The sequence below is a fragment of the Lampris incognitus genome, chromosome 12 (genome assembly GCF_029633865.1).
Source record: "Lampris incognitus isolate fLamInc1 chromosome 12, fLamInc1.hap2, whole genome shotgun sequence".
NCBI classification, from domain to species: domain Eukaryota; kingdom Metazoa; phylum Chordata; class Actinopteri; order Lampriformes; family Lampridae; genus Lampris; species Lampris incognitus.
In genome coordinates, this window is record NC_079222.1 from 33,233,776 (window position 1) to 33,256,930 (window position 23,155).

The 23,155-nt window shown below is 43.8% G+C and overlaps 1 protein-coding gene across 1 annotated transcript; it reads right to left on the reverse strand.

Moving 5' to 3' along the window:
• Positions 1–37: 37 nt before the first annotated feature.
• Positions 38–21,659, reverse strand: pde6b (phosphodiesterase 6B, cGMP-specific, rod, beta). The gene is made up of 23 exons (XM_056290587.1): positions 21,504–21,659; positions 20,918–21,229; positions 18,195–18,347; positions 12,314–12,403; positions 12,031–12,171; positions 11,190–11,264; positions 10,967–11,031; positions 10,690–10,756; positions 10,516–10,563; positions 10,238–10,387; positions 9,871–10,014; positions 9,009–9,074; positions 8,652–8,801; positions 7,308–7,415; positions 6,452–6,561; positions 6,127–6,214; positions 3,779–3,879; positions 3,394–3,501; positions 2,856–2,919; positions 2,153–2,227; positions 1,823–1,906; positions 818–971; positions 38–90 (listed from the first exon to the last, which is right to left on the reverse strand). The coding sequence occupies exons 1-23, from the start codon at positions 21,657–21,659 to the stop codon at positions 38–40; spliced, it is 2,562 nt and encodes an 853-aa protein (XP_056146562.1).
• Between the last annotated feature and the right edge of the window lie 1,496 nt (positions 21,660–23,155).

Here is a 23,155-nt window from a genome sequence, read left to right on the forward strand (position 1 = left end):
TGCAGACTCCCATCATGTGCTTCAGGTGTTGGCTCTTCTAACAAACCGTGCAGGTCTTGGAGCCTGACCCTCCACTGTTGTTGTTAGCAACTGTGAGACAAAAGATACTTTAGAGAAGACATCTTAATATTTTTCCCCCTTTTTTCCCCCAATTGTATCCAGCCAACTGCCCCACTCTTCGGAGCTGTCCCGGTCGCTGCTCCACCCCCTCTGCCGATCCGGGGAGGGCTGCAGATACCACATGCCTCCTCCGATACATGTGGAGTCGTCAGCCGCTTTTCACCTGACAGTGAGGAGTTTCACCAGGGGGATGTAGCACGTGGGAGGATCACACCATTCCGCCCAGTTCTCCCTCCCCTCTGAACAGTTGCCCCGACTGACCAGAGGAGGTGCTAGTGCAGCGACCAGGACACATACCCACATCCGGCTTCCCACCCGCAGACACGGCTACATGTGTCTGTAGGGATGCCCGACCAAGTCGGAGGCAACACAGGGATTTGAACTGGCGATTCCCGTGTTGGTAAGGCAACGGAATAGACCGCCACGCTATCTGGATGCCCAGGACATCTGATATTTAAAGATGCTAAACCCATTTTGCACTGGATGATGTGTTCATTATGTTAAAGCTTAAGCCAAGATTATTTGGAAAGATAATAAACAACAGGATCTGTGTGTAACCCTCGTGTAGGGCCCCTTTGATTGCATAACCATCATCTGATACAGGTATGGCTGTAATGACAGCAAGTTGTAGCAACCAGTATTTCTTGAATTACACTTAAATGAACAATTATATGGCAACGTTAAACAATTGCTGCACCTTTCTTAGCTGCAGCTTCCGCTTTAGCTGCATTTTCTTCTTCGATGGCTTTGAGCTTGGCCTCATACTCTTCCTTTTTAGCGTTCCACTCTTTTCTGTTGTTCAGGATGCCGTCCAGCATGGGCTGGATTTCTGGGTGGAAGCGAGAGAACTCCTGAGAAGAGACGGGCGGAAGACAACATTTACGTCATTCAGGTTGTGTTCTTAAAATGCATCGTCTCGTCTTAAGTCAGAAACTGAAAATACTGCTGTTTGGGGGAGGACTATTATCATCTTTATGCTCCAAAGTAATAAGTATTAACTAATTTATTTATTTATCCCCCGCCCCCCCTTCGCCCCAATTGTACTTGGCCAATTAATTACCCCACTCTTCTGAGCCATCCTGGTTGATTCGAAGTCCTGGCGTTTCACCAGGAGGACGTAGCGCATGGGAGGCTAACGCTATTTCCCCCAGTTCCCCCTCCCCCCTGAACAGGTGGCCCAACTGACCGACCAGAGGAGGCGCTAGTGCAGCGACCAGGGCACATACCCACATCCGGCTTCCTGCCCGCTGACATGCCCAATTGTTTCTTTAGGAACGCCTGACCAAGCCGGAGGTAACACAGGGATTCGAACTGGCGATCCCCGTGTTGGTAGGCAATGGAATAAACCTCCACGCTACCCGGACGCCCAGAAATAAATATTTTTTAAACATGGAACAAACCTTTTACCATGCCTGCAGACTAGCTACTTCTATTTCTCATACCAAAAGATTGAAATATTGTTTACTCACTATCTCGAATTTCATTAAAATCTTACTGATGTAAAAATAAAGTAGAATTGCAGTCAATTTTGTTTAAAATTTTAAATATCCAAATTCTACCTCTACATGTAGCTATTTCAGAAACGGCCTTTTATGTTAAGTGTGACCATGGTGTGAACTGCTCTATCAGAAAACACAGTATCACACATGCTGACATAGTAGAGAAGTTACATCTCTCATTGAAATACACTAATGTGAAGTACCTTGTAAACAAATGTGCAGACAAAGTCAATGAAACCGCACTGTAGCTTGGGAAGCTCCGCTGCCTTGTTTCTGTCCATCATTGGCTGGTGGGGAGACACAGATATGATGATAAATTCTCACATACAGTGGCCATACATACCTTCACCCTCACGTGCAGACACACGTACGAGCACGAAGACGTACTGATAAACCAAGTCAACATTTTGGGCTGTGTGAGAACTATCTCAGCAAATAAAATTGATGTGAGGTCTAATTCAGCACATACAGACAAGTGTATGTGCACCACTGCTTCACAGCCTAACACACTCTGCAGACATCTGTGAACTCACAATAGGTTGTTGTTCCAATACTGTCCTCTCCAGATCTCCTTGCTCCCAAAACTCTGCTGCTACAGACAGGGCAACCTGCAGAACATACAGAAACACAGAGGAACAGCTGGCAAACACTTTCAGTGTGGTGTGAATGTGACGTCAGCCTTGTGTGTAATATCAGTGTCATGTGGCATGTTGCTTAATTTATTGTTATAATCATTATTATTATTACTGATTAAAGAAAATTTCACAATATCCATTGATTTCCTTATTCTTTTTTTTTTTTGGATTCTTCCCCTTTTTCTCCCCAATTGTATCTGGCCAATTACCCCACTCTGAGCTGTCATGGTCACTGCTCCACCCCCTCTGCCGATCCAGGGAGGTGCTGCAGACTACCACATGTGACGCCTCCTTTGATACATGTGGAGTCGCCACCTGCTTCTTTTCACCTGACAGTGAAGAGTTTCACCAGGGGGACGTGGTGCATGGGAGGTTCATGCTACCCCCCCCCCCCTGAACAGGTACCCCGACCGACCAGAGGAGGCGCTAGTACCCACATCCGGCTTCCCACCCGCAGACAGGGCCAATTGTGCCTGTAGGGACACGGGGATTCGAACCCATGATCCCCATGTTTGTGGGAAACTCAATAGACCGCTAAGCTACCCAGACGCCCCCCCCAATTCATTTCCTTAGTCAGCCACTGGATATTTGTGCTTCTCACCTTGCTCTGCACCTCCCAGGGCTTGGTGATGGCTGACAAGTCACATGCCGTCATCATCATTGCCCTGACATGGAAAAGGGTGAGAAACAGGAAGCTTAACACCGCCTTTTTTCAGTGATTAGACCCCCCCCCCCGTTAAAGACATGTTGTTGACTGAGATGATCTTGGTGTGGTGTTTGGTTGAAATGAAAACCAGCATACGTACGCCCTTCATTGATTGACATATAGTTGAGACTATAGTCAAAAATGGAGTTGGTGTTGTTCTTATTTATTTATCTTATTTTTTGTCATTACTGGTATTGTTTTTGTTCTGCAAACTAGGATACAAAATGTTCAGCATCAGGCAAACAGAACCACCTGACTCTTGGTGTTTTTCTTTCAAATCTAGTGTACATGCTCCTTGCTGTTTTTATGTTGAGCATCCAAGTGAAATTCCTTAACAAACAGTAAAAACATGAACATGCACATAAGCACAGTGAATATGGAGAAAGGAACTTTATTTTTCACTACATATGTGCGTGTGTGGTTGCACACTCACATTAGAATTTCTTTTCTTGTGGTTTCTAGGGACATGAAGTCAGTCCACTTCTTTTGGTCCTCATAAGTGTGTGATAGGTCCACAATCTTCTGGAACATGGTTCTCTTCCTAGCCAGGTGGGAGGAGAGGGACTACAGTAAGAGACAACGAAGTCTTGTTTTCTTTGATTTTTTTTTCAACATGAGTCATTAAGTTATTGATTTTTTTTCAGATAGCTTTAAAAAGGAAGAAATTTGGCAGGCTACATCACAGAAAATCAGAGGTCCCAGTAGGAGAAACATGCAAGTAGGGAGAGAATGTGAAGGAGTCTGGGTGAGAAAAATGAAGGAAAGACAGAAAAGAGGAAAAGATAGAGAAGGTGAGAGTAGGGTATGGCGTTACTGACTTGAAGTACAGAGCCAGGTCAGTGGCAATGATGGCAATGTCAATAAGGTGAATAACATGTTCTGTCTGCCGCCTGTTCAGGTTCTGGAAAATATTCAAAGTCTAGAGATGAGAGAGAGAGAGAGAGAGAGAGAGAGAGAGAGAGAGAGAGAGAGAGGAAATAGCTATAATGTTAGATAAAGGAAGTGTTATAAATGTACTGTGTAGATGTTATAAAAGCTTGTATTCAAGCAATTTGACTTTGCCATGTTCTTGATTTCAGTTATCAGACCACATTTTTACAGAGAATACATATAAAAAATATTTTGTTTAAATCCAGTGTTGCTGACTCAATGCGGATTATAATGCTTAACGGCCAGCCACCCAGATCCTTAACCTGACCTTAACCAGACAAAACCTGTAGCTTAACTTAACCATCTCTAAACTAATACCTAAACATAAACATTTCTAACTGTATACCTACACCAACTTAAAGAGTAACTAAACCCTAGCCCATTTTGGTGAGTTTGCGGACATCTGCTGGCGTAAAAACATATTAAGGTTGAAAACACGGCAGACTGGTCTCGATACTCTGTGATGTAAGCATAGCAGGATAAACACAGCTGCAGCTAATGACATTAATAATGGGTCTGATAGATGTAGGTGTACCAGCACACCTGTCAGCACTGACAGACAGACAGACAGACAGACACCACTAACAACTCTCAATGCTGGTTCTTTGGCACACCTACATACATCCAACAGAGCCATTGTTGATGTCATTAGCCTCAGCTGTGTTTATCCTGTTACGCTAACATCACGGAGTACCAAGACCAGCTTGACATGTTTTTTTACCTTTATATGGTTTTTAACCTGTACATTTCAGTAAACTCATAAGAGCAGATGTCCTGAACAACATTTTCATTCATTGAGTTGTTGAAATTTATTGTTTGCATGTGAGAAAGCATGATTGGAGATGTTGACTAGTCTTGTGAGGCTAAAAATATACATGTGTTCTTGTGACAGTGGTGTAGTCATGTATGGGCCCGCAAGACTAGTTGACTTGCATTGTATGCACATGACAGAACCTGGCAACATATTTTGGGACCTGCAAATAAGGAAATGGAGCCTGCACAACTTCACACAGACTATTTCTTCTCATAAAAAAAAGTGCTCTGCAACTGAGGGCCAAGCAAAACCTTGGCATGCTGTTTTTTCTTTCTTTCCATTTTTGGTTTGGTATACACATGTATCAGGACAAAACCTCAATATGGAGACTTTTCTTACAAGATCTTAAAGGGGAATTTCACCAATGGTGTTATGTATGTGTAGTGACGATTAATGTAGTCGACTGAAGCAAGAAAGTCTTCACTGTGCACTATATGGGAGAGAGATCCCTCCTCTGTTGCGCTTCCTGAGGGTTCTTCCTATTTTTTCTCCCTGTTAAAGGTTTTTTTTTGTTGTTTTTTTTAGGGAGTTGTTCCTTATCCGATGAGAGGGTGTAAGGACAGGGTGTTGTGCTGCTGTTAAGCCCATTGAGGGAAATTTGTAATTTGTGATATTGGCTATACAAATAAAACTGACTTGACTTGACTATAGATGGGTTTCCCGTTTCCAATATTACTGGGTGCGTGCGCAGCCAGGGGGCAAAACCGCTTCGGTAGCTCTCAAAAGATTATGAGAGGCATAATCTTTTGAGAGCTACCAAAGCAGTTCAACAATGAAAATGTTCAACATTTTCGACCCATCCTTTTGGCGGTTTGTGCAGTTTATTGCACAACAACTGCACGTCATCTCTGCTGTATCTGAGCTCTATCTTGGTTAAAATCTCTGCACTGTTGCTGCTTTCTGCCCCCTACTTGCACATGCATCTCTGTGATGACGTTGCACGGAAACCCTCCTAAATTGATGGAGAAATCGATGTTTTCCTGCTCAGAGTCTTTCTCACAGTGCTTACACATACCAGAATGCATTGCTGCATGCAAGTTTCTGTACAGTGTCCAAAAAATCCTCTGCGCTCGTGTTGTGGGACATCATTTACACCATTGGAAACGTATCTTAGCCGAGAGAATGAGGATGTGTTTTTTTGAACAGCGTGTTTAGAGTATCAGAAACCCTGATAGGCTTTAGTTTTTCCATCCATCAAATGATGTCACGCTACATCAAGATACGTCACATGGCAGCCACGAAAAATGTCAGTTTCACTGCCGTATAAAGATGCAGACAAGGTCAGGAACAACTACGTGTGTTTTTCATGTGCTATCCCTGCTGCAGGTAGATAGAGAGGTTGAAAATTGATAACTGGTAAACGGAAAAGGTCCTCCTTTGTAGGTATTATTCAAGACTCGTTTATCTGCCCTTTAAACTTACCTCATCAGACAAAAGGAACTTGCCAAACTCTAGATGGTGCCTTTCCAGGATGGAGGAGCCGTGTAACTTTGCCAGAGGATTTCCTGATCTGTAAGTGGAAATAAAATTACTCAGAATGTAATCACGATTTTAAAAATAACCTTGGAAATAATCTAATCAGTCTAATATTCAGTTACAAAATTTATCTTGTTCAAACACCTGTACCGGGATATCAGATGCTTGGCAAAAGTAAGCAATGACGTGCCTTACACGCGATCTGTTTCTTAGGGAAGCTATTTTCAAATGTACTTGTTGATAAATTAAGAGGATCTCCTGGAGTACTTACTTGACCTGGTAGAGATTGTTCGTACCCCTGTGGTCAATATCATGGAGGAAGCCAGCTGTGATCATGGCCATCACCTCCAAGTCTGTGTAGTATCTCTTCAGCATTCCCGTCTAGACACACACACACACGCACGCACGCACACGCACACACACAGCAAAAACAAATGGTGTGAACATTTCATAATGTAATTCCAAAATAATAAACTAATAAATTTGCATCCAAATGAAAAGTGACAATTGAACGTTTTCCTAAATCATATAATATTTCATGATAATTTGTTAGCGCAAGGATTTTACACGTCGGCTAACACCATAAATGTCTGTAAGGGTAAAACATCGGAACTTACACATAATTAACATAAAGATATTGCATGTAAACATAACTTGTGCAGAAATCTTGCATCTACAGCACTAATGTAAATGAAACACAGTTATCTTCCTCACAAGTATCAGTCTCAAGGCAGAAAATAAAATCAACAACATTGGGTTCAAATCCAACTTAACACTGAAAGCTGGAGCACTCGACTGTTTGGATAAGTAATCAAGACTCTTTCTAACTAAAACTACTGATACCATTTCAATCCCTGTATTTTTTGGGTTTTCTACATAGAATGGTGTGTCTATATCCAACTACTGTTTCATAGAATTCTTCAGATTTTTTTTTTAATGTTCAACTTTTTCCCACATGGATTATTAATAATGGATTAACTAATATTATTATTATTATTATTATTAATTTGAGATATTTTATTAATAATATTAATGAGCTAATAATAATAATAATAGCAATAATAAGCCATATACCTGCAGAAGCTTAAATAGCCCTACCTGTAAAAACAGTTTAAAAAACGTTATACCGTTAAGAGGGTGAACATTGTTTGTCCCACATTGAAGCCATGACGCCAGTTGTGGTAGGTGATTCTCCTGTAACCCTTATTGAGTGAGTACATGAACCGCACCAGAACCTGTTCAGAGGATGAAGGGCAAGAAAGGGTGAAATGTATTCAATAGTACTTTAAAAGCAATATCGTGATTAAGCCCTTTAAGGAATAACATAGAACACAGGTAAAGATAAAACCTAGACACAAGCAATACATTAGTTTTAAGGTATGAACATCTCAGTACACCTAACTGTGTGGGAATGAGAGAGACCGAATGCCCCCCCCTTTTTTTTTCCACCTCAATTGTATCCGGCCAATTACCCAACTCTTCCGAGCCGTCCCAGTCATTGCTCCACCCCCTCTGCCGATTCAGACTGCCACATGCCTCCTCCGATACATGTGGCGTCGCCAGCCGCTTCTTTTCCCCTGACAGCGAGGAGTTTCGCCAGGGGGAGGTAATGCGTGGGAGGATCACGCTATTCCCCCCAGTCCCCCCCCCGAATGGGCGCCCCGACCGACCAGAGGAGGCGCTAATGCAGCGACCACGACACATTCTCACATCCGGCTTCCCACCCGCAGACATGGCAAATTGTGTCTGTAGGGACACCCGACCAAGCCGGAGGTAACATAGGGATTCAAACCGGCAATCGAGTCTGCTACACTACCTGGATGCCTTATATGCATATTGTGCTTGTATGATATAGAGACGGGTGACAAATTAGAGGAAAATCCAACATTAAAGTGTTTTAGTAAGGTGTTGGTCCACCATGAGCTTCCAGAACAGCTTCAGTGCTCCTTGTCATAGTTTCTACAAGTCACTGAACTCTACTGGAGGGATGAACACCATTCTTCTAAAAGATATCCCTTCATTTGCTGTTTTGATGATGGTGGTGGAGAGTGCTGTCTAACATGTTGGTCCAAAATCTCCCATAGGTGTTCAGTTGGGTTGAGATCTGGTGACTGTGAAGGCCATAGCATATGATTTACATCATTTTCATACTCATCAAACCATTCAGTGACCTCTTGTGCCTTGTGGATGGGGGCAGTGTCATCCTGGAAGAGACCACCTCCATCAGGATAGAAAAGTCTCATCATAGGATAAAGGTGATCACTCAGAATAACTTTGTATTGATTTGCAGTCACCCTTCCCTCTAAGGGGACAAGTGGACCCAAACCATGCCAGGAAAATGCCCCCCACAGCATAACAGAGCCCCTGAACCCCCAAACTGTAGGGGTTACGCTTCAGGTTTTCCCTTTCATTTGTCATGTTTGCATGTTGTATTAGTGTAGGTGTGGGTGCCTGTGTGTTTACATCATCACCTCCTGGGGGACCTGGAACTTCTTGACCACCCCAACCTCATAGTACATCTGGATGCCACACTTGACCAGGTCCAACTCTGTACAGTTAAAATCTGAGAATCGGAACTCGTAGATCTCAAACTTCTTGATTAACGGTGGCAGGTCTTTTTTCTGAAAGAAGTGTGAACAGCACGGGAGAATGACACAGAAAGGAGAGAAGAAGGAATCAACGGATCAAAACAATGGAATACACCAAAGAACAAAATTGATTATTTATCTCACATTGTCAGTTTGATTATCTATTCTTTTATTTTTTGGGATGGTGATTGTGAGAAGAATATAACAGAAGTCAAAATAAGACGTATGTTTGATTCCTACCAAGATCTGTAGGAGTTCGTCCTCTTCACACTCTCTGGGTTCACAGGCATACAGCTCTCTGGTGTTCTGCAAGAGATGAGAGAGCATTATGTGTGTGCTTCATCGGTACAACATGTGGATGGATAGTGATAAAACATCAACCCTGCTTTAGTACTGAAGCAATTACAGCAGCTTATTATGTGATTTTTTTGACCCCCCCCCTCAATTGCACCTGGCCAATTACCCCACTCTTCTGAGCCGTCCCAGTCACTGCTTCACTCCCTCTGCCAATCCAGGGAGGGCTGCAAACTACCACATGCCTCCTCTGATACATATGGAGTCGCCAGCCGCTTCTTTTCAACTGACAGTGAGGAGTTTCACCAGGGGGGTATAGCGCGTGGGATAATCACGCTATTCCCCCCAGTTCCCCCTCCCTGAACAGGTGCCGCGACCGACTAGAGGAGGTGCAAGTGCAGCGACCAAGACATATACCCACATCCGGCTTCCCACCCGCAGACATGGCCAATTGTGTCTGTAGGGACGCCCAACCAAGCTGGAGGTAAGACGGGGATTCGAACCGGCAATCCCTGTGTTGGTATGCAACAGAACAGACCACCATGCCACCTGGACGCCATTCTTAAGTGATTTTAAAGCAGGAATGAACAGGCATTTGAGACGTGAAACTCATATAACCGGAAAGCTTGAGCATTTGTTCCCTGTTGATGGCCCAAAGGTGAGCCCTGCATGAATTAAAATGCTTTGAAATGTTTAACCTTAAAAAAGAGAAAACTATAAAGGAAGATACTAAATTAGATAATTTGCTAAAGTGAAAGGTCACAAAATTGCCAGTTTGATCTATGTTTAATGCTTTGAAGGTACTAACCAAGACATTCTGAATCTCATCATCGCGGCACTTGACATGGTAGAGCACCATATCCTGAGCGATGTCCTTCCGGTTCTCAAGCTTGTTCATCTTGTCATAAGTATCTGTGTTCAGAGCTGACCAGCCCAGAAACTGGGTCAAGGCCTGTGGACAGAGGAAGTTAAGAGCAGGACACAACTGTATCAGCACATCATGCACACAGATGAAAAGTTTAAGTAGTCAAAATACCGCAGGAAAAAATAATCCAGTTTCAGTTTCTGTTTGGTTTCTTTTGTTCTTCAGATAAATTGGCACCGTGGAATACAAAAATTAACATTTTTAAGGGAGACATTTTTCAGTGATAGGTAGGTAGGTGTAATTTATAAACCTCCATGAGCTGCTCATCCTGTTCATCAAATGGCTTTCCATCCTTTCTGTTGTAGAAGGTGGCCACCCCCACTATTTCTTCCTTCTTGTTGACAATTGGAAGTGACAGAACATTTTTTATGGTCCAACCGCTGTCATCCAACGGCTCAGTCTGCAAAAAGAAAACACCAAGTAAATTACATTGTCTCTCACTTAACGTCTTAAAACAAAATACCCCTGTTGTAGGCTATAGGACCATTTCAGTCACTTCCATTTTTGGCCTATTTTTGAATCTATTACCTGAAATTTAAACATCTCATCCGCTGCTGCATTCATAATGTTACAAATCTGTCGATGAAAAAAGTAACAAATTGTTAAATTGATCAAGATAAATATGGAAAATAATTCATTTTGTGATTCAGTCATCTCTACAGTTGGTTATAACAGATGATTAATTTAAAAAAGCTGACTCACAAAACCAGTCTCAGCAACGTAGGTGGGTAGGCCACTACACAAGGCCCAGTGCTCTGCAGGTGGAGTCCTAAATGACAGAAGAGTAACTACACAAGTTACCAGGCATATACACAACTGGATCCCAAACCCACTTGTGCTCAAGCACCATAAAAACCTCTGAATATGGTCTGGAAATTAAATATTTCTAATTAGCAGGGCTACTACCCTTAATTAACTACCTCATCTGGAAAACATAGTTCGGAAAAACAACATTTAAATAGAAAGTGGAATCACTCACGGTATAACTTTGATCTCTTCTTTTCCGTGTAATATATAGTCAATTACTTTGTAGAATATTACCTCCTAGAAAAGCAATACACAAAAGAGAGTAGAGCAGAAGAGAGGGAACAGGTGCAAGAGCAAGTAGAGAGTTTAGAAAAATACATTGTCCCTTCTCTTTTCTACCTAGCTTTTGATAAAGATGGGTTAGGTTGTGATATTTTGATGAATGTAAAATGTACCCTTCCGTCAGGGGTTACAGGGCCAGAGTATGGTGCCTGTTCTCCCATCAGTACCGGCCAAATATCAAAGAACTCCTGGTAGGACAATGGAAACAAAAATACAGACACACAATTATTGCTGCCCATGGCGATGCAAATATCTGAACACATTTTCTTTCTTTCATTCATTCATTCATTCATTCATTCATTCATTCATTCATTCATTCACTTTTCTTTTTTTCTCCCCCTTTTTCTCCTCAATTGTACTTGGCCAATGGCCCTGCTCTTCAGAGTCATCCCGGTCACTGCTCCACCCCCTCTTCCGATCCGGGGAGGGCTGCAGACTACCACATGCCTCCTCCGATACATGTGGAGTTGCCAGCCACTTCTTTTCACCTGACAGTGAGGAGTTTCACCAGGGAGACGTAGCGCATGGTAGGATCACGTTATCCTTCCCAGTTCCCCCTCCCCTCCCAAACAGGCACCCTGACCGACCAGAGGAGGCGCTAGTGCAGCGACCAGGACACGTACCCACATCCGGCTTCCCACCCGCAGACACGGCTAATTGTGTCTGTGGGGTCACCCAACCAAGCCAGAGGTAACACGAGGATTCGAACCAGCGATCCCCATGTTGGTAGGCAATGGAATAGACCACCAAGCCTCCAGTCATTCATGTGTAACTTGCTCATTTCAGTGTATGCCCTCAAACAGTACTTTCACATACAAATACTTATTCACCAAACGTGTATTCCATGTAGAACAAGAGGCAATTTTGAACAAATTAATGCAAACACAGTCACGCAGACAAAACCACAGAAACACCTACAATACCAACCACCCCACACAAACACACACACAATACCTTCTCCTTTGTCATGTCAAGTAAGCCAACAGAGTAACGGTCACAGTTAAGGTAGGCTCGGACTGTGTACAAGGCTTTGTGAAACTGTCGCTCGATGTCTGTCAGCTCTTCAAATACCTTGTTGGCAGACCACAGCAGCAACTAAGAAAGACGAAACACACATTCTGTGTTCATGGTTATGCAAAAAGTCAGGACTGAGCAATTCTTCCAGGCACATAGGCAAACATGTTTCTTCAAAGTATAGGCAGTTGGGAGGGAATGAGTTTAGGCACATCAAACTCACCTGTCCTTTACGTGTCTCACAGTTGTGCAGGTAACTCAGATGATAGATCTTCAAGTTTAAGGTGGCAACTTTCAGATACTTTAAAAAAAGCTAGAGAAAAAAAAAAGCAGGCTGTTTCACGGAGAGTGCAATTTATAATATTGGGATACATATCTTGATGCATGCTCATTAATCCAGCTAAGAAAATTGACAGATAGTTTTCATCACTTATCTTACTGACCTCTTCAGTCTGGAGAGGTTACTTGGATAAGTGTTAAATGATGAGATGAGTCATGCGTGCTGACATGTTCTTTACCTCAAAAGTTAAAATAATAACAACATACGGGACACAAAACCCTTACAGTGATACACCACCAGTAACACAGTACTACCTACTAACATGCCATCTAAGACCCATACCATCTTCAACTTTCTGAGATAAGAAACACTTCATTAAGTTTCAGAACTAAACCGTACATAGCCCTCCATAACTGAACATGACATCTACTACTACTACTACTTTCGGCTGCTCCCGTTAGGGGTCGCCACAGCAGATCATCCGTTTCCATTTCTTCCTGTCTTCTGCGTCTTCCTCTGTCACACCAGCCACCTGCATGTCTTCCCTCACCACATCCATAAACCTCCTCTTTGGCCTTCTTCTTTTCCTCATTCCTGGCAGCTCCATATTCAGCATCCTTCTCCCAATATACCCAGCATCTCTCCTCCACACATGTCCAAGCCATCTCAATCTTGCTTCTCTTGCTTTGTCTCCAAACCGTCCAACCTGAGCGGTCCCTCTAATATAATTGTTCCTAATCCAGTCCTACGTCACTCCCAGTGAAAATCTTAGCATCTTCAACTCTGCCACCCCTAGCTCCGCCTCCTGTCTTTTCGTCAGTGCCACTGTCTCCAAAAAAATAACTGAACATGACATAAGTATTACAAATCACTCTCAGAAATTATTATGCTGTTGTCAGTATACATTAAACAAACTTGTGCCTTTCTTTTTTAAACAACAATACTGGTAGAATGGCGAATGGTAGAATGGCAACCCAGCTGCAGATTAAGCCTAACAGGTTCCCACGACAGCTGTCCAGAACGCAAGTGCGTAAAGGGCCTTGCCGGGATATTTTCGGCAGAATGAGCAGGTAGATGGTCAAAATGACTGAGTGGGGGCAGGGCAGCACATGCTCTGTGACCACTCAGCTCTCGCCCAGTGCCTCTGGACCGGCATGGCATGCGGGGGGCGGGGGGGCGTCGGGCCAGTGGCATGCTTTCTAGATGAGTTCCTGGGTCCTGCATCACTGCTGGCTTTGCCACCCACAGGTCAACACTGTTTCAACGGTACAACAATCCCTCCACTTCTACCATGTATGACTTTTGAGTGACATTCTGTACACAGGATCCGCGTCTCCAAATGCCTCTTCGGTCTCCTGGTAGGTAGTGGCTTCATCCGGACTGCGTCACCCACTGTGAGTTGAGGTAGATCCCTTGCAGAGCTGTCATAGATCAATTTGGAGACCTGTCTTCTGTGACGCAGCTGATCCAATTCAGGCAGTGTGGTCTTCAAATGCCTCGACATCAGGCGGTGGGTCGGACTGCTGTCCATGCCCTCTGGTGGTGTATTATGCCACTGCAGGATTGCCTTCCAGGCATTGCCCTCACAGAGAGCTTTCTTGCATAAGTTCTTGGCTATTTTTACAGCAGCTACTGCCTTACCATTAGTTTTGGGATGGTGTGGTGAGGAGGTAACATGCTTGAACTCCCAGTCCATAGCAAACTGCTGGAATTGGTGGCATGAGAACTGGGGGCCATTGTCAGAGATGACCCGGTCCAGCTGACCGTAGCAAGCAAACTGAGCCTTGCAGCATTTTATTGTTGTCTCTGCTGAGAGGTCTGGGAGGAGGTCCATTTTCAGAATAATGGTCGACTAGCAAGAGGAAATCGTTCTCACTATGCTGGAATAGGTCTGGGCTTAAAATCTGCCAGGGGAGTGTTGGCAGCATGTGCGACATCATTGTCTCCCTCTGCTGCTCGATGGCGTATTCACTGCAGACAGTGCATTTGCCTACAAAGACCTTGATCTGCACCCCAGGCAGTACAGTGTGTATCATGCTTGCCTGTGACAGGCCTCGGCACCGACGTGACTAGCATAAACTTGCGTCAGCATTTTAGGGAAGAGTGATCTGGGGATGAGAACTTTTTCACCTTTGAATAGCCCCCCATTCTGAACACTGAGCTCCTCCTTAGACGCCCAACATTCCTTCACCACCAGTGGAGTTTCATCTCTGTGTTCAGGCCAGCTGCGCAGAATCACAGATTTTACGGTCTGGAGTTGCTCATCCTTGTCAGTGTGCTTCTGTGTCTGTACAAGTCACTGGTCTGTGACATTCAGAGAGTCAGCCTGGTTGATGAGCTCCACATCCAGCTGCTCTGCCTCTAAACTACAGACAGCATACTCATCGTTCATGGACACTGTGTGTGGCTGACACAGTGGCCTTGCTGAGGGTATCACTCACGTGCATCTCTGGCCCTGGCTTATAAACCACCCTGAAGTTGTAGCTCTGCAGAGCCAGCAGCATGCTCTGCAGATGCTTAAGGGCACTCAGAAGGGGCTTGCTGAATATGGCGATGAGGGGCTTGTGATCGGTCTCTGCTGTAATGTTGTCGTGTCCATACAGATAATGGTGAAAACACTGGCATGGAAACACAATGCTGAGGCATACCTTTCCAATTTGAGCATAATTCTGCTCTGCTGGTGTGAGGACCCTCGAAGAAAATGCAACAGGACGACCTTCCTGTATCAGGCAACAGCCCAGGCCCTTCTGGCTTGAATCACTCTGAATACTGATGGCCTTTTACACATTGTAGTAGCACAACATAGGCGTCATTGTCACCAGCTGTTTTATGTCTTTCACCACTGTGTCATGCTTCTGTTTCCAGTGCCAGAGTGTGTCCTTGTCGATGAGCCTTCTTAATGCTTCACGCATCTCCAAAAGCTGTGGCAGGAATTTGGCCAGGTAGGTGACAAATCCAACAAATCACTGCACAGCCTTCACATCCGATGGGGGTGACATTTCATGATCGCTTTCACCTTCTCTGGATCTGCTTTCAAGTCCATGGAGGACAGGATGTGCCTATGGAAGTGGACCTCTGGCACCTTGAATTGGAGCTTTTTAGGGCTAAGTTGCAGCTTGACCTGTCTACACTGGTCCATTAGGGCCAGCAGCTTGGTATCATGGTCTAGGTCTGCCTCCTCATCTGTTTTGCCACAGCTGACAATGAGGATGTCATCAGCTATGGGCTCCACCCCACTGAGCCTGACCAGTGCCTCATGCTGCTTCCATTGGTACACTTCTGGGGCCACAGAAACACCAAAAGGAAACTTCAACCAGCGCTTTCGACCCCAGGGTACCCAGAAAGTGATCAGGTAGCTGCTGGGCTCATCAAGCTTGCACTGAAGGAAGGCATCCCTGGCATCCATGAGAGTGAAAACTTAGGGAGCTTGTAGAGTACATCCTGTAGTGTGGGCATGATGTAGTGTGATTGTATCAGCACTTGGTTGAGGTGCTTTGGATCAATGCATATCTGCAGCTTGTCAGGTCTCTTAACAATCACCATATTGCTAAACCAGTCTGTTGGCTCTGTAACTGGAGCATGTGGCTTCCATATTTGTCAAGCTGTGCCATCATTACTGTCTGCATAGCACCTGGAACATTGTGAGGTGCACACTGGACTGGCCAAATTGCCGCAACTCAAAATGCACTTCACCTGGCACTGAGTTGGCTGGGGCAGTGAACACATCTTGGTATTTACTAACCAGTGTGTCCTTAGTCAGGGCCCTGGCTTGAACACTGTCCACAGCATTAAGGTCTACTGAAATGGTAAAATGCATGAGCCCAAGGCGCTTACAGGTAGACCTTGAGAGCAATGGCTGCTGACTGGCCTCAACCACTTCAAAATCTGGTGTATTTGCAGATGTGCACGACATACTCTGTCACAACCAGGCCCATGCAGGGCATCAACTGGTCTGAATTTGGTGGTACTTGGCACAAGACTGTCACTGGGTGCAAGCTGCATCTTGTCATTGAAACTCATGAAAATACATGTGGCTCCTGAGTCAAGTTGACTTTGTGGCTTCTTGTTTTTCAGTTGAAGCGCAACAAACCACTTTTTCATTTTCCTCCCAAAGCCCCAATACATTCGTTTGAATAAACATACTTTTCAGCTCTGCTGCTGTCCTGGCCTGAAATCAAATTGTCCACATAATGAACTCATGCCCCAATTCTCTTGGTTTTATTGCAGACTCTTGCAAAATGGTTAGCTGTGCCACACACTCAGCTAACCAGCCTTCCCCCTTAGGCAATAGCAAAACTGATAATGGACTCACTGTCCTCCTGTTTGCAACAGCCAATGATGCATCATTCATAAATCACATTCTTGGTGGGTTTGAAGTATGCCTCCACTGCATCCAGAATATTCTTCACATCCTTCTGCTTCTCCTCAGTTAACTCCAGATTGTGCTTGCACACATGCACACATTCAGGGCCCATTATAATCCTCAGAGTAGCCGCTTGGACCTCCACCGATTTCTCATGCAGTACCGTTGCCAAACTGTAATCCTCAAAATCTGCCCTGAACAATTCCTGGTTATCACTCCAGTCTCTGCTAAGCTTAATTGCAGCGGGAGGGGAATCACGTTTGCTGCTGTCATGACTTAGCGCTGGTATGCTGGCTAAATTTTCCACACTGAAACTGATAAGCTAATATTCACGTCACCTTGAGCCAACTATCATTAATTGCAAAGGTTTATACTTAGACTTTGCCTTATCTTCATATTTTGATGAAATATTCATATCAAAATTTAAACAAAACAAAGCAGAAAAAAACCAGACAAACTTTAGTTCACTTCCTAATACCATGTTTTTGACCACTAATGCTGTTTTCCCTAAACTTGTGTAAACTATTGTCAAGACTGATGACATACTTTAAATAACCATTTTCATTATTTGTTATCAACACTTATTTATTTAGTAACAAAGCAATGCTCTTCACAGAGGAGGGGGTTACAATGTCTAAAAAAGTTGAATCGTCTACTTTGAGCTTAGCTGAACTGTCAGAAAATCCCATCACTATGTCAATATCTTTTTTTTGTGTGCCCCTTTTTCTCCCCAGTTGTATCCGACCAATTACCCCACTTTTCCGAGCTGTCTCAGTCTCTGCTCCACCCCCTCTGCCAATCTGGGGAGGTCTGCAGACTACCACGTCTCCTCCGATACATGTGTAGTCACCAGCCGCTTCTTTTCAACTTACAGTGAGGAGTTTCACCAGGGGGAATAGCGCGTGGGAGGATCACGCTACCCCCCCCCCCCCCGGAACAGGTGCCCCGACCAACCACAGGAGGCGCTAGTGCAGCGACCTGGACACGTACCCACATCCAGCTTCCTACCCGCAGACACGGCCAATTGTGTCTGTAGGGACGCCTGACCAAGCTGGAGGTAACACAGGGATTCGAACCGGCAATCCCCGTGTTGGTAGGCAATGGAATAGACCGCCACGCCACCCGGACGCCCTACGTCATTGTCTTTGACCAGATATGAAAGTCAATGGCAATTCAACCCTGTTACACTTGCCCCCAATTCTGTTTGTGTTTTCATGGTAGTGTGTATGTGTGTGTGTGTGTGTGTGTGTGTGTGTGTGTGTGTGTGTGTGTGTGTGTGTGTGTGTGTGTACATCACTGCAAGTGTGGTTGTGTTGGTGCTGTGGTTCATGTGATGGAGTGTGTAATATGATGCTTTAGTCTGCATATATGTGCTTGTGTATGCGTATCCTCATGGGCATGAGTCCACGTGAGTAGCTCATTGCACGCATTAGTGTTAATGCTTGAGTACGGCTGACTCACATCTTCATCCTCTGGAGTGAAGAATGGTCCTGTGGTCTTGTTGAGGGCCATGATGACTGCCACCATGTCTTTGCCGTTGAGGATGGGGGTAGCCAGTACGTTCCGTGTTTGGTATTCAGTGAGTTCGTCAACGAATGTGCTGAAGTACTGGTTCTACATGACACAATGAGGTTCACAGATACAGTACATACAATCAAGATAAAACAAGGACGATTTCATCATGAGACTTTTCACATTTTTTTTTCCAAATATCATAGTTCTGTTGGAAAAAATGTCCATGTCTCAGCATAATCATCTAAAGGCACTAGCATCATGTGCTTATTGTCATTAAGTAACTCAGAAAATGTTCATATTCATACATTCAGACATAGTTCATAATTCACAAAGCCAGATTCTGATTTTACTTCATTTTATTCCATGTTCAAAGTGAAACGTAACAATAATTTATGACAATTTTGAACCTTGTGTACAATTTGAGATTGCACACAAGGTATATAATTCGCTATGAGAGTTACTGTGAAAGAAAACACATATTCCCTGCAGACAACATTGTTTTTGTTGTTTTTATAGAAAGTGTATTTACATCGATAGTGTAAACTGGGAGTAGTTATGATCTGTTCTGGGTTCGCGCTGACTGCAGACTCAATGCCACAAAACTATAATCCAAAAACAGGGCGGGATCTGATAGGATATAGAAATAAAGGGATTATGTCTTACTAGGGGATTTATGTCACACCTACTTCTCATAGTCAAGTTTAGCTACGTGTTTCTTACCTCTTCTTTAACTTTTAAAAAGTAAAAAGATAAAGTTGGTAAATAGTAAAAAAAAAAAATCACTCTCTGGACCAATGACTACCTGCCATTGTATATCGTGTTGCCTGAGCAGTCTGCTGGATGTTAATGCATATTAGTCGTGCAGTGCAGCCTTCCTATGTGTAGACCAAGGTATTGTTTTGGGATCATACACAACAGCAGAGAGGATGAATCTACAGCATCACATTGCACAGTACTCTTAACATCAGCACATTTAATGTCAATGTGTGAACCTGTTCACCTAATTACTGATAACTGATCAAGAATCAAATTGATCACTTGATCAAAAATATTCATCAGAAGATACTTAACATGAATATTAGGTTGCATATAATTCAATACTAAGAACAAACAGTACTGTATCTACAGTACTGAGACAGCATAGTACATTGTTGGTCTTGTGTGTTGGTCTATTCCATCCTACTGTAGGGAGAGAACTGACCAGGTTAACCCCTGCTAAACAGGACACGTATCCTATTGTACAACATACTTGAATTCAACTTGCCTATTACAGCTTCTAATATTTCCCTCATCCCATTTTTTTTTATCCCCCCCCCCTTTTTCTTCCCAATCATATCCGGCCAATTACCCCACTCTTCCGAGCCACCCCAGTCGCTGCTCCACCCCCTCTGCCAATCCGGGGAGGGCTGCAGACTACCATATGCCTCCTCCAATACATGCGGAGTCACCAGCTGCCTCTTTTCACCTGACAGTGAGGGGTTTCGCCAGGGGGACGTAGCGCATGGGAGGATCACGCTATCCCCCCCCCCCCCCAGTTCCCCCTCCCACCCCCAAACAGGCACCCTGACCGTCCAGAGGAGGTGCTAGTGCAGCGACCAGGACACATACCCACATCCGGCTTCCCACCCACAGACACGGCCAGTTGTGTCTGTTGGGACACCCGACCAAGCCGGAGGTAACACGGGGAATCGAACCGGCAATCCCTGTGTTGGTAGGCAAAGGAATAGACCGCCACGCTACGCTACCTGGACGCCCCATCCCTCAGCCCTGTTTTAACAAAATTTCTTAAAGCGAGCACACCGGGAACTTTTGCTGTTACATACTGACAGCTGTTTATTGAACAGGTCTGCTATGTATACACCGAGTGGTGTTACAGATCAAAGATGAAGCAAAGATGTGTTGGCTAGCTCTGCTTTTTGGTAGATACGCCAATACTTATGGTATTCAACAGGTTACTGGGGGAAAAAAAATTCTTTGGATTAGTATTGCCATGTGATCTGTCCTTATAATAAAAATATGCTTCTTTGGATAAACATTTTTCAGACAAAACATACACCAGTAACCATCACAGAAAAGATGAAGACGCTCTTTACTGTGTCTTTTTGCACACACTGGTACGGTGGCACGGTCCATTTGGCAATGCTGCATGCATCATCTCTGTACCCAGAATAGGACTAATCCCCCCCCCCTATAATATATAAGTAGTATAGTTCTGGGATAAAAAGTTTTTAACCAGTGAATATTAATTTTGGCTGCTTTGTATAAACTGCCATTATACACAAATAATAACAATATCCAGCGATCTTTTTTTCCAGTTGCTCAGCGTAATTATCAAGTACCTACTTCTGTTTTTGTCTCTAACTTCAACGTAATTAAATAACTGTTTACAGAACTGTTTATGTTTAGTTCTGAAGTAAAACTTCAGCCATACTGATAATCTGATAACCCAGTCTATATGCATAGTGTTGTATGTCTTAACACACAATCAATAGAAAACATGGACTTGCACTATTACTGAGTGTACAATAAAGTGTATAATAATGGGCTTTTAAATGGTGCAGTAATTGGCTTTGTTGCAAATGTCTGCATATCAAATATACACATTCCTATGTTGCCCACATTGCTGTTTGCGCAATTTGATTTATTTGTATTTTCAACTGTCTTCTTACCTCAGAGACATCTTTCACATTTACAGTCTTCTTGGTCTGGGCTACGTGGCCGACTATCCCTATGTCCAGCGGGTAGACAATCTCAGAATCGGGCGGCACTACACAGTTCTCCAACTCGGCCTCGGTGTTTACATTGAAGAGTCTCGTGGCGAGCTCTGCGATTCCATTACGCTGTCTGTACATGAACAGGCTGCACCGGTCCGCATGGATGAGTGCACTGATCCTCTTCAAAATCTTGAAAACCACCTGTTCCATGTTGATGTTCTCCTGCATGTCTTTTATCAGCTCATACATGATCCTGCTTTCTTCAACCTTGAGAAAATGGAAAAAGTATACAACTCTTTCAACGGCAGACAATTGTGGTTTAAAATCTACGTAGATGTGAAATGGAGTAAGACCTGAGTCACTCTTGATGGAAATCAAATGTTTAGATTAGCCAGGAAGTGTAGTTTTGGAAGATCTCAAACACCTACATCATGTTCACAGCAACAGTAAATCTTCTCCACTTGGCCTCTTACATAACGTGATGCAATAGGTTGGGTTTTTTTCCCCCCAACTAACAAACATCAAAAACACTCCAACTTACCTGACTAAGATCCTTGAACTGGCTGAAGTCGACCTCCTTCTCTGGTATTCCTGATGCCTTCGATATCGAGCCCGAGCTCAGCTTCTTTGCAAAGTAGCTCTCAGCAAATGCAGGGTTCCCTTTAAGGAACTTTTCCACATCTTCCTTCAACCCCATGCTTCCTTCTCCCTCCTTTGCTTCCTAACCTTTTGTCTTGTCCCTTCTCAGGTCGAGGATGAAGCTCCTGCTTGATCCAAAACCGCCTCAAATGAATTGCCTCCAATTTCTCCAAGTGCTTGACCAGATATAAACAAAGAAAACAAACAAACCAGTCTCTGAAGTCACTAAGATAGACCTCTAAACTCACTCAAAATCCTGTCTGGTTATTACTCGGAGTAGGAGAAATACATAAGGAAACACATTCAAAAGCATCTGAGAAGTAATCCCCCTATTTGCAGTCAAAAAGATGAGTGGTAAGTGAGGCGGAGGGGACAGGACATGGCTGAGAGGGCTGAGTCCAGCAATCCTTTTGTCATCAGCAGATAGTGCTGAAGGTTAGCGGGGATCTGTCCATACTAAACTGATCAGCTGATCACCTGGTAAATACTGCTATGGCCAACCGACCCAACCCCCGTGGACATTAAAGAGTCCTGAAAGTATATATAGAAGTTGTACTGCAGTGACCCATATCAACCTCGTTCATAGCACAATCCCAGCAGCACTGTTTAGCTCAGTACTTTTTGACCTTAATCAGCTTTGAAAATCTCAGCACCAGCAAAAATGTATGGGGGTACAAGATGTGAAACAAGTGTGAAATACAGAAAAGGGCTCCACAGTCTTATTCAGCTATTGAGGTTAAGGTTTTGTGTTCGGCTTACTTTATTGGCATACACCAGTGTATGGAGGTCAGTATGCAAGTCAAATAGCTTCTGTATTTCAGCTTATGCAAATTGGGACGTACCATCTGGTGGCCCGAATTACAGATAGAAAAATATATAATGTGAAAATATGCGTAAATGCATTAATCAGTGGTGTGTTTTCCATCCTGTCATGTTCCCTGTTGTTTTTCATTCTGTTCTTTATCTTCTACGCTCCACTATTTATTTTGAACTTGCTCATGCACACAGGCCTAAAAGCTCTTTAAGTCCTTATTAAACAAGGCCTCCTCAGGCATAAGCCCTATTTGGTTAGGCCACTAGCTGATTATCTCAGCACCCCGACTCTCCTCCTCTCTGCTGCCTGTGAGTCAGTCAGTTCAGACTACACAGGATATCGCTATAATACTATGATCTGGAGGTGCAATTTTGAAATGGATTGGTTAAGCGATGAGTAATTGACCCTATCTTTTGTAAAAATCTAAATGATGAAATTATGTCCTGAAAAAATACTCTCTTGTAAGGTGTTTTTGGATATAGTTGACACTAAATGAATATATATATATAGATAAAGATACACTTATACACACACAAGCGATAGAGACACAGTCAGTTAGAGAGAGGGAGTCAGTCAGTCAGTCAGCCAGAGAAAGAGAGAGTCAGTCAGAGAGAGTGAGAGCGATAATCAGTCAGAGAGAGAAAGTGAGAGAGACACACACAGTCAGCCAGAGAGAGAGAGTCAGTCAGAGAGAGAGAGAGAGAGAGAGACAGTCAGTCAGAGTGAGAGAGAGAGAGAGA

Excerpts from the sequence above, each read along its gene's own strand:
- pde6b (XM_056290587.1), bottom strand. The coding sequence starts at position 21,659 with ATGGGGTTGAAGGAAGATGTGGAAAAGTTCCTTAAAGGGAACCCTGCA. Across the intron at positions 11,032-11,189 it reads CTGTAACCCCTGACGGAAGG|GAGGTAATATTCTACAAAGT; the intron begins GTACATTTTACA and ends TTGCTTTTCTAG. Across the intron at positions 10,015-10,237 it reads AGGATGAGCAGCTCATGGAG|GCCTTGACCCAGTTTCTGGG; the intron begins GTTTATAAATTA and ends CTCTGTCCACAG.